This window comes from Lygodium microphyllum, chromosome 10 (assembly GCF_053477565.2).
Source record: "Lygodium microphyllum isolate KBCC chromosome 10, Lygodium_microphyllum_v1.1.10, whole genome shotgun sequence".
Taxonomy (NCBI): domain Eukaryota; kingdom Viridiplantae; phylum Streptophyta; class Polypodiopsida; order Schizaeales; family Lygodiaceae; genus Lygodium; species Lygodium microphyllum.
In genome coordinates this window covers 56,060,670-56,072,826 of record NC_141144.1, presented here as the reverse complement: position 1 = coordinate 56,072,826, position 12,157 = coordinate 56,060,670, and the positions used below count along the sequence as shown (strand labels likewise).

Sequence of the window (12,157 nt, the reverse complement as noted above, 5' to 3'; positions counted from 1 at the left end):
TTTGAAAGCCCCCTAGTAGACTATCCTCCCACCAGAGGGCTCCTCAAATATTTGCCCACAAAAAGAGATCTCTGTGAAACCCTAGCTGCGGGCTTTCCAGCACCCATAGCCAAAAAGCTTCAAGCTTTCTTCTTACAACATTCATCACTTTGGTTGACACTAATAGTGATTCTAATCACTCGTTTAAGTCCTGTGGAGTCTCTTGCGAATATGGAAGCTCCATCTCAGGTTCAAAGACACTTAGAGAACATCATTAAGCTCGTCAGAAAGCCGACTTGTAAATATATACTATGAGATGAGTGCTTGTAAGCACTGATACTACATCTCAAAGTCATGATCCTATTTCTAATCAGTGTGTGGAAGATGTTTTACACTGAATCTCAGTCTTGAGGAGATTAGTCTCTATCTTAAGCATATGTATTGAGTGCTTAACTGTCACTATGAGACTATCTGTAGGTTATAAACACATAAACCATCGTCCTCATCCCTCTTCTCATCTTGTAACACATCACATTTGAGCAAGCTAAGTATTAGTCGTCTCTTTTGCTTGCACACTTTATTGGCCATTGTGTGAAAGACTAGACACTACCATTGCCTAGAGCAATCAATAAGACCTTCCTATCATGGACATGCCCTATGCCGATCTTAGACCTCAATTCCGTAATTTAGATGGAAAAAACTTTCATCTATGGCATGTATTAGTGAAGTATAAAATGATAGAACGAGGTTACTGGCCCTTCATCAAAGGCACCACAGTTATTGATCCATCAAACCCACTTGATGTAGAAGATGATGAAAGAGCCCAAGCCATAATCATGCTTCACCTAGATGAATCCTTGAGTCAGGTTGTACTAGGATGAGTCGAGAGGAAAGTGTGCACACATACTATACATGCGGCAAGTATGCATGTCACACAAACTCTCCATTGCCAAGGAGAAATGGGATGAGCTTGAAAAGCTTTATGGCGCTAAAGAGAATAAATATAAAATTTTCCTGAAGCTTAGAGTATAAACAAAAAGAAGACCTAGGTAAGTTCGTTTCTCACATGAAGAGGCTCATGGCATAGCTCTCCTCAGTTTAAGCTCCAATTCATGATGAAGATGCCATTGCAATTCCCTTGAAAGCAATAAAGAAGGTATTCCCAACCCTTGTAACTACTCTTACAAATATTCCAAATCCAACCTTGCAAACCACCATCCAATCTTGTTTAGATGAGTTGAAAAGAAATTAGAAGAAAGAAAGCACTAGTCAGACATCTACTTCAACAGCCTGTGAGTAACTCTTGGTTTATACTGCCTCCCCCAAATGCTTTTTTTGCAATAAGAAATAACACCTTGTCTATAATAGTTGAAAAAAATATCATGACAAATGAAGTGCAATAAATGTAACAAGACAGGGCATATTACTAGTAAATGTCCTACAATCCCTGAAGTACCAAAAGAATTGAAGGCCAACTTTGTCTCCAAAACACCTGATGATTGACTTTTCTAAATCTATAAATCTTTTACTTATAAGCACTCTTGTAGCCTGATTTATAAAAGCATCCCATTTTGTTTGAGGGAAGATATTAACATGTCTTGTAGTCCAATGCCACTCTGGCATTGAGCGGGGGTGTTGAGAGATAGTCATGTGAACCCTATGTATGCAAGAGTGGATAATGATAGCTGGGTGTGAATGAACTCAAGGGGAGAGGTAAACCCTAACCCTGGCCATCCAGAGGCTATTTAAACAGCCTAGAGGTCACTCTCAATGTAGAGAAGAGTGTACCAATTGTACTTGTAAACAACTCATTAAGCAAGATCATCTTCTTGTACTTGAGCTCTCTCTCTCTCTCTCTTCTGCAAACTTTCTCTTGCTCTCACTCTAATATTGCAACATGGTATCTCAGCCACCCATCTCTAATTTAATAAGCTTCCTACCAACTCCATTTCCCACTAAGTGCACATGAGCATGTCATTTTCTCACGATATCTCTTCATCTCCATAGTTGCATGTCATACCCACCACTCTTGGAGAATCTGGGGAGAGCAAAAGAGAGCATTTCAGCTCAAGACCTCTTTTGAAGATCTTTTCTCCAACTCAAGCCACAACATCTTGAAGCTTCAAAGTTAGACATCGGGCAATTAGGACGCCAGCATTCCAAAAAAAAGCAGAACTCGCACAATCTAGACAGCATCAACTTCTTCAACCTCGTGCAACCTGCTGAAGACGCAATGTTGACGACCTTCGTGGGGCTTTGATAGTCCCCCCTAGTAGGCTATCCTCACAGAAGAGGACTCCTCAAATCTTTGCCCACAAAAGGAGATCTCTGTGAAACCCTTCTGGCAACCATAGCCAGAAAGCTTCAAGCTTTCTTCTTTCAACATTAATCACTTTGGTTGGCACTAATAGTGATTCTAATCACTGGTTTAAGTCTTGTGGAGTCTCTTGCAAATTTGGAAGCTCCATCTCAAGTTCAAAGATACTTAGTGAACGTCATTAAGCTCGTAAGAAAGCCAACTTGTAAATATATACTATGAGATGAGTGCTCGTCAGCACTGATGCTACGTCTCAAAGTCATTATCCTATTTCTAATCAAAGACACTTACTGAACATCATTAAGCTCGTAAAAAAGTCGACTTGTAAATATATACTATGAGATGAGTGCTCGTAAGCACTGATGCTACATCTCAAAGTCATGATCCTATTTCTAATCAGTGTGTGGAAGATGTTTTACATTAAATCTCAATCTTCAGGAGCTTAGTCTCTATCCTAAGCACATGTATTGAGTGCTTAACTGTCACTATGAGGCTATGTGTAGATTATAAACACATAAACCATTGTCCTCATCTCTCCTCTCATCTTGTAACACATCACATTTGAGCAAGCTAAGTATTAATCATCTCTTTTGCTTGCATACTTTATTGGCCATTGTGTAAAGGACTAGACACTGCCAGTGCCTAGAGTAATCGATAAGACCTTCCTATCATGGCCATGGCCTATGCCAATGTTAGACCTCAATTCTATAATTTAGATGGAAAAGACTTTCATCCATGGAATGTATTAGTGAAGTATAAACTGATAGAACGAGGCTACTGGCCCTTCATCAAAGGGACCAAGGTTATTGATCCATCAAACCCACTTGATGTAGAAGATGAAAGAGCCCAAGCCATAATCATGCTTCATCTAGATGAATCCTTGAGTCATCACATTGACCAACTCTTCACTGCCAAGGAGAAATGGAATGAGCTTGAAAAGCTTTACGGCGCTAAAGGGAATAAATCCAAAATTTTCCTGAAGATCTAATTTTTTAGCTTAGAGTATAAACAAAAAGAAGACCTTGGTAAGTTCGTTTCTCACATGAAGGGGCTCATGGCATAGCTCTCCTCAATTTAAGCTCCAATTCATGATGAATATGCCATTGCAATTCTCTTGAAAGCTGTAAAGAAGATATTCCCGACCCTTGTAACTACTCTTACAGATATCCCAAATCCAACCTTGCAAAGCACCATTCAATCTTGTTTAGATGAGGAGAAAAGAAATTAGAAAAAAGACAGCACTAGTAAGACATCTACTTCAATAGCCTGTGAGTAACTCTTGGTTTATACTGCCTCCCCCGAATGCTTTTTTTGCAATAAGAAATAACACCTTGTCTGTAATAGTTGAAACAAATATCATGGCAAAAAGAAGTGCAATAAATGTAACAAGACAGGGCATATTACTAGTAAATGTCCTGCAATCCCTGAAGTACCAAAAGAATTTAAGGCCAATTTTCTCTCCAAAACACCTGATGATCGACTTTTCTAAATCTATAAATCTTTTACTTATAAGCACTCTTGTAGCCTGATTTATAAAGGCATCCCATTTTGTTTGAGGGGAGATATTAACATGTCTTGTAATCCAATGCCACTCTGGCATTGAGTGAGGGTTTTGAGAGAGAGTCATGTGAACCCTATGGATGCAAGAGTGGATAATGATAGCTCGGTGTGAATGAACTCGAGGGGAGAGGTAAACCCTAACCCTAGCCATCCGGAGGCTATTTAAACAATCTAGAGGTCACTCTCAATGTAGAGAAGAGTGTACCAATTATACTTGTAAACAACTCATTAAGCAAGATCTTCTTCTTGTACTTGAGCTCTCTCTCTCTCTCTCTCTCTACTGGAGCCTGCAGGAAATGGACCCCCACGCACCCCTGGAGAAGGTCACAGCACAATTGGCGGGCACACTACACACCTCGGCTGCCGAATACTTCCCCCACACATTCTCCCACTCCACCCCTCCGAACAAGAATGTCCCACAGAATAGCTGGTACAACGCAGAGTGCAGGGAAACCCAGCTCCGTCTTCAACAAGACGAAGCACGAGGAGTACACACGCATAAACAGGCACGCTTGATCTTCCGTCGTCTAGTGCGACAGAAGAAACGAGCCTACCTCTCCGAAGTGGAACACAAATTCTACCAGGTATTCTTAGGACAGGACAGCAAAGAGACAAGGAAGGCGTTTCAGGAACCCCGAGCCCAGACGCCCATCACCTCCCCGGACACTTGGCACGCATATGCAACCTCACTATACCAAGTACCCAAGCAGCCCTAGCTACCCCAGTCCCCCAGGGAGCAGACCCGGATCATCCACATTCTTCAGCACGGAGCGGATTCGGGACGCCATTGATAGACTCCAAAATGGCCATGCCCAAGACAACGAAGGCTTGGTAGTAGAGCATTTGACCCATGCCAGAGACATACTGGCACCTCTCCTAGCACACATGTTCAACAGAGCCCTATGCGAAGGCTTCCCTACCAGCTGGTCAGCCAACACCATAATACCTATCCTGAAGGCCGGAGACCCCATGGTTCCCACGAACTACCGAACAGTCATGGTTGGCCATGTACTAGCCAAGCTCTATGGATCCATACTCAACCACGAGCTGAGCAAGTGGACATATCCTCACACTGAGAGCCATCATAGAGGAGGGCAGAGCACATGAAAGACGGGTGTACTGTTGCTTCATGGACTTCCGCAAGGCCTTTGACACAGTCCCACGAGCGAGGCTCACGCAGAGACTACAGGAACTGGAGGTCCCAACCGAAATGCGATGGGGAATACTAGCACTATACGAATCGGTAACGGGCCGAGTTCGGGCACCAGGAGGGCTGTCAAAGGAGATAACCAGCACCATCAGAGTAAAGCAGGCATGCCCACTCTCACCCACCCTATTTGGCCTCTACATTGATGAGATCTCAGAGTACATAGATAGATTGGGCAAGGAGGGATCGAGCCTAGGAGGGACACTGATACCCATCTTACTATATGCGGACGACATAGTCCTCATCTCCAGCACACCCGAAGGGCTACAGCGCCAACTCAACACACTACAGGCCTTCTGCCAAGACAAAGACCTAACTGTGAACCTGGGGAAAACCAAGGTCATGGTGTTCAACACGTCAACCAAATGGCTCCGATGGTCGGTACCCCCCTTCACATACGGCGAAGAGACCGTGGACGTGGTCCAAAGATATATCTATCTGGGGATTACATTCTCTGGACCGAGATTTACCCTGAGAAAAGCAGCAGAAGATAGACTAACCCGAGGCTATGCAGCCCTCGGGTCAATGGAGAACCAATGTGCCCGCATACAGTTCCAGGAACCCTGGACAAAGCTCCAGCTTTTTGACACCTTGGTCACACCAGCCCTCCTGTACGGGGCTCCCATATGGGGGTCCAATCTCTACCACACGCGGAGGGCCCCACAGGATCAACCACTGCCTAAGGAGGAGGCCACCTATGAGAGATGGGAGCAGATGGAGAGACCCTTAATACTTATGATCTCACGGATGATCCGAAGCAAGCCCTCCGTACCACACGAGATCATCCGCACAAAGCTGGGCGCACCGCCCCTCGTGGCTGAGGCCCTCTTCCAAACCGTGACCTTCTTGCACCGAATATGGGACCGGCCCCAGCACCGATATCCCAGACTCGCCCTGGAGTCATCCAAATAGCTAGCAACACAAGGGGACACTGAGTGCTAGTATGTCCGAACAGAGACCTGGCTACGGCTCCATGGCCTACACATGGACCACCTCCCCCCACTACAATACAGCCTAGACTGCCCACACCTAGAGCTCAGCCGAGAGGAGGTGAATCGCATCATCAGAATGGAAATCATCCAGACAGACACAGCCAGGACATGGGTGACCCCCACGTCGAAACTAGGAACCAAGAAGGCTTTCTACCGAGAGCACTTCCTACACATCTCCCCGGATGGCTTCATCACCCGCCCAAGCTACATGGACACACACCTGTCTCATGGGGTCAGAAGTGCCATCGGACAGATCCGCACGTCCTCACACCAACTACGGGTCAAAACGGGCAGATACGGGGCCAACCCTCTCCCCCCACAAGACCGAATCTGTCAGCTCTGCCATCTCGAGCCAGAGACAGAGGAACACTATATCTGTAGATGCCCAGTGTACTACGAAATCCGGGGACGCTTCCACTGCCTATTCAGCGAAGGATTCGGACCACTCTCCAAGGTGATGGAATTCAAAGACCAGAGATGCCTGGCGCTCTTTCTACTCGAAATACGACACCACAGAGACCACCTCCTATGAACCACGGAGCAAAGACAAGGAGCCACCAACCAACGCAAACTCAGCGAATTCTACCAAATACCAGCTACCCTCCCCACCACCGAGCCCCCACCAACCCAACCGGCCTCCCGACCCCGGGGGACCACCTTAGAAATAGCCACAGCGAGAGGCAAAGCCCGACGCCCACGCCCCGCCGGCCCCTATCCCCGCAGAAGACACATATCGAAGATAGAAGGGATACTACGCCGCCATCAGAGGGCCCTGCCCCGCCGCTTTAGTCTCTTCATGTTAGACCGACCCACGCGGGACATCCTAGGATGAACACTCCAGGAGCAGTTCCACACCGCACTGGGAGTACCTCTAGATTATATCTAGTCTAGATATCATTTTGTACCTACTCAATTTAGTTCAACATAGCATAAACGTTAGCCTCACTGGGACTTTTAAAATCTCCCAAACGTTTTGTATGCAACATTTTGGTCTCATAGGCCAACTTGGCCTGTTGTAGACATTAATATAACTTTCTTTCTTTCTTCTTTCTCTTCTGCAAGCTTTCTCTTGCTCTCACTCTGATATTGCAACAGTTTGTAGCTGTGTTCTGTTAGCAGATTAGTCAGCTTAGATGTGAGTCTGTGCTGTAGAGGCTGCAACACTTTTTACAGTATTTTTTTTGGCATTTTCTGGTGTCCTTTTTAGGGCTAGGGAGCGTTTAATGCTGGCCAACTACATTTAATGCTCCCCTCATTTTATGCCTATATATTGCTAGGGCTCCTCCTTCTCTTCTATACTTTAGCCATCATTTGTGGATTCTTCTGAGGAGAGAAGAGCCGGTGCCAAGGTGCCCACACAGCCAGTGACTCACTGTTGTATGTTGGTGTCTTGTGTTCGATATGGATTCCGTTTTCCGAGCATACATCTGAGTTAACATCTGTATTTGTGTTTATTCTTTCTCTTGTCTTGTGTTTCAGCAATTTATTTCAGCATGTTGTTTATGCTTCCATTGCTGCACCACTTCTTACATGGTATCAGTTTTCAGGGTTTGTGTTTCTATTGTGTTTTATTGCTGATTTCAAGATTGATTTACCCCTTTGCTACTCTGACGACTGCTGTCAACCTGATTGCGACCAAATTTTGGCTTCCCTACTCTACGTTTTGATCAGCATATGCATCACCTGCCTATCCAACACCTCCTGCTGCCTATGTTTTCTTCATCAAGCTGCTGGCAACAGTTCCCTACACCTGTTTAGGCCGTGTGCAGCCTGCGTTTTGCTGTTAACAACACTATTTTGGGTCGGGCGACTGGCAGAACAAGCCGTTTTTGCTGTTTCTAGCAAATTTCAAGTAACTTTTTGACTTTTTGCAGCAGATTTTAGCTTCTTTTGATCACTTTATGGGTTATACTACATGAGAACTCTTAGTTTTTGCAGTTTGTGCTCATGGTTTGGCTGTGTTCCCTCTCCCAATTCCTTCTTTTCTTTACTTCTTTTCTAAATCCTCTCCAGATGGCTCCTCCATGCACATCCACTGATAACAAGCTCCATAGACCTGATTATTACACGTGGAGTGCAGTGATGAAGGCTTGGTTTATTCATAAGCGGTTATGATACGTGGTTAACAAAGCTGTGGCACGTCCTCGACAACCTTCTCTAGTTCCATCTGATTTTGATGACAACCACCATGAGAAGGTAGTGCTTACATGGGATTCGGATTATGCCCGTGCTTATTCAGCCTTACTTCGATGTATTTCCAAAGAAGTCCTACCCGCAATCACCTCTTATATGACGACTTCAGACGTATGGTTAAAGTTACAATTGATGCATGAGGCTCCTTCCACCATGTGGGCCATTACTCTCTATGGCCAGCTCCAACAACTGAAGTTTGAATCCAAAGATACAATTCAATCCTTCCTACTTCGTGTTACCCAACTCCAAGACCAACTTCGCACCATGTAATCTGCCCTATCAGAGGCACATCTTGTTGATACGATACTCTACAAGCTTCCTCGGGAATTTGGTAGAGTAGCGAATGCTTTACGAGCGCAAACATCTACAACTCCTGTCAGTTTTCTTCACATGTCCTCCATGCTACTTGAGCATGAGACTACTTTGCGACTACAGGGGAGGCTTCCGTCACATTATGGAGGTTCAGGTGAGGCTCTTGCAGTTTCAGAGAGGGGTTCGAAGATAAAGAAGTCGAAGACCCAGTGTTATCATTGTGGCAAGAAAGGTCATTTAAGGAAAGGACTGCAAAGAATTAGCGGCTTCCAGAAAAACAAGGAGCACAAGACGAAGCGGGATGCAGACTCCTCCGACGAGTCATCTGCCTTAGATTCTGATCCTGATCCTTTAGCCAAGGCGAAGTCCAAGGCACGAAAGAAATCCTCTTCTTTGGATTGAGGGAAGGGCTTAGTGGCCCCTTCCTCAGCTGCTTTCTAGTGGTAGTGATGCGGACATCCCTCACAACTCTCCAGTGCCAAAGAGGGAGTGTGAGAGGGTGGTGAGATGGGACAATCATGCCTCATCTATATATCTATACAGATGCACAGGATCCAGAGAGGGACTTCCCTGACGCATCAACCGAAGTCTGGCAGGTACAAATCCTGGAGCTAGGATTGACGTCCAAGTTCATGATGGGCTGGTTACTTGACAGAGAGCGGGAGGCTTTCGTCTAGAGCTCACATGAGGAGACACTTTGGCAGTTTTGACCGAAGGCGAGGATTCCATGGTCACATATTCAAAGACATGTTTGGCAGATTAATCTTGTATGTCCTGCGTGACATAGGTGGCATAACACAAAGAGCTACTATGATTCTTCTCTAATTTCAGGTGGTGCTCTTATGATCGACATCAACGTCAGATACTCTCCGAGGCATCTTGGTGGTGGGCTGGCCACTCACTGCTTGGATATCCATGGTTCTTCTGGTGATTCTATGTTGTATAGTTTATGATACCCCATCATTGTACTATTGTATTGTATCAGATCACCTCTGATCAGAGAGAGGGTGTTAGCAAATTAGTCAGCTCAGGTGTGAGTCTATGCTATAGAGGCTACAACACTTTTTATAGTATTTTTTATGGCATTTTCTTGTGCCATTTTTAGGGCTAGGGAGCATTTAATGCCGGTCGACTGCATTTAATGCTCCCCTCATTTTATGCCTATATATTGCTAGGGCTCCTCCTCCTATTCTAAACTTCAGCCATCATTTGTGAATTCTTCTGAGAAGGGAGGAGCCGGTGCCAGGGTGCCCACACAGCCAGTGACTCACTGTTGTATGCTGTTGTCTCGTGTTCAATATGGATTCTGTCTCTTGGGCGTACATCTAAGTTCTTATCTGTATTTGTGTTTATTCTTTCTCGTCTTCTGTTTCAGCAGTTTATTTTAGCATGTTGTTTAAGCTTCCATTGCTGCACCACTTATGACATGTTCACGCCTGTGGGGTTGACTGTGTTGCAAATTTGACACACAGCAAGGTAGCAGGCAGAAATTACCTGCTGGTTTGCCAGCATTTTCACCTTCCCTGACAGCTGGTCGACCAGTTTTGTCACTTCCAGCTATTTATAGCTGCCGCCCTGACCAGGCTGCACACATTTTATTCGTCACCTTCACTCCATCTATGTCCAGTCTGTTGTTCATCATCCATCAGCCCATCCTGGCCGCACACTGACACATACCAGCTGCAGGTAGGGGCTTATGAAGCCAGCCTTGCATTCAGCATTCATTTTCAGATCAGTTCAGTCCCATTCCTTCATTCTCAGATCATTCTTTTCTCTCTCTTCCCTTCTCTCTCCATGTTTGTTTCTCTTCCATTGCGGACACTCTCACACGTTGTTGTTACTGACCAGGTCCAACTGCTTTTGTTTGGTTCAACATTAACTGAGTCAATTTCCTGGCATCCTATCCACTGCTCTTGTGAGCTTTTACCAATGCTCTTATAAGCATTGGAAAAACTTCTCATCACTGCTTGAGATTGTCCCCAATAAAAGTCCGCATCACAGCTCACAACCATTCCAGCATTTCTGAGCATTGATAAATGATTGCATCACGGCTCGAAACCATTCCAGAGTTTCTGAGCGCTAATAAATGCTTGCACTGAGGTAGTTTCACAAACTCTCGGGACTGTACAGCTACTGGTATTGCCGATACACAAAGAAAGGATCAGGAGTAGATAGAACCGTTAATGCTATGATGTACCTGAGAGCTTTGAAAGAGGAAGCGCAAGCAGGCAACGCGCTGTAACCATGAGAGAGGAGGGGCTTGAAGCAAGGGAAGAGCCTGGATCGCTCTCCATAGTTGAGGAAAGTGAGCGACCGACTGTCGTCTGACAATTTCAAGGGCCGCAACCTTCAAGGAGAACGCCAAGAGCTTGCCCCCGGCATCCCTGCTAATCAACTTGCCACGGCTGTGCCTGAGAGAGGCGATAGGTTCCACGGCTCGCCTGATGACAGCGTTTCCGAAGGCGACGACAGGGAATTTCCTCTTCGCGTTTGCAGGCTTCCTCGCTGCCTCGCGCTCTTCCATGGATCCGAGACAGAGAAAAGAAGAGAGCCGCTAAGCCCTGCAATGAGGTCTCGCCCTGGGCCCCTCCAGCCTCAGCGGTGACGATTTTCTTCCCTCTTGTGCCAAATCAATGAAGCCTTTCTGCTGTTGCCTACAATGGTGATGGTGCCTCGCCGCTACTTATTAATATTTCCTCCGCCACACGGCATGGCTTTGATATGTCGTACATGCTGACGTATGGCATTCTTCATCTCATTTCATCTGATGATTCGAAGGAGCGGTTCTCATGGGGTGGTTTTCGAAAACAATTTTTAAGTGTATTTATGGTGAGTAGCCCACATGATTTTCGAAAGAGAATTGCTTTTCAATCAAGAACATGGGTAGTATGGAATCTTGCTTTGAGAACGAAGGGATCGCGACTCGTGAGGCATCCACAAGTTCTAAGATAGCTCTTCAAAAAAAATTTCTAAGAAAAGAAGTATCTTCCAACATTCTAATCCCATTAATGAGAACCGAACTAGTTTCTGAAAACCAAGAACCAACTTGAAAATTGTTTTGTTAATTTCATTTCATTTCAAAATACCCTTCGGACTACTCAGCAATGTTTAGAGCTACCAATAAGGTATCTGGGCTTATAGAGTCAATCCACCTTTCAATAACTCCAACCCTAAGGCTATGAAACATCTATTACCAAAATAAGGGTCAACTCCCGCGAAATACTACGAGTTTGAAGATTGAATCATGTATGTCTCATCCATTTAATATGGCTACAGTTGGATTGCATTCTTGGCTTGTGATGTTCTCTTGGAGGTTCTTAAAGAGGGATCCTCCAGCAATCCACCAAAACTAATAGTTCAAGCAAGTTGGCCGAAAGTAATTTCTAATTATACTACATATTCGACTCTATTTGCCATTTATACGTGCAAATGTTACAAATTTAGGATCTATAAGGTTTCATGTGTTTGCTAGATTGCAAACATAGAAGGCATCACCACAATTTGTAGGTTGTGGTAATCCTTGTACAATCAATGACAAAGGCTAAGTGTTTTAGTTGTAGTGCACTTAATATTGGCTTGGTTGCAAATTGCAAGTAA

The 12,157-nt window shown here is 45.0% G+C and overlaps 1 protein-coding gene across 1 annotated transcript in view; it reads right to left on the bottom strand.

Annotated features, from left to right (window-relative positions):
- LOC148030022 (SEC14 cytosolic factor family protein / phosphoglyceride transfer family protein) overlaps window positions 1-11,248 on the bottom strand; it is a 132,715-nt gene extending 121,467 nt beyond the window's left edge. The window contains exon 1 of the mRNA XM_087686286.1: window positions 10,758-11,248. Within this exon, the coding sequence (XP_087542412.1) occupies window positions 10,758-11,084 (327 nt within the window). The 5' untranslated portion in view covers window positions 11,085-11,248. The remainder of the gene's footprint in view (window positions 1-10,757) is intronic.
- Window positions 11,249-12,157: the final 909 nt, after the last annotated feature.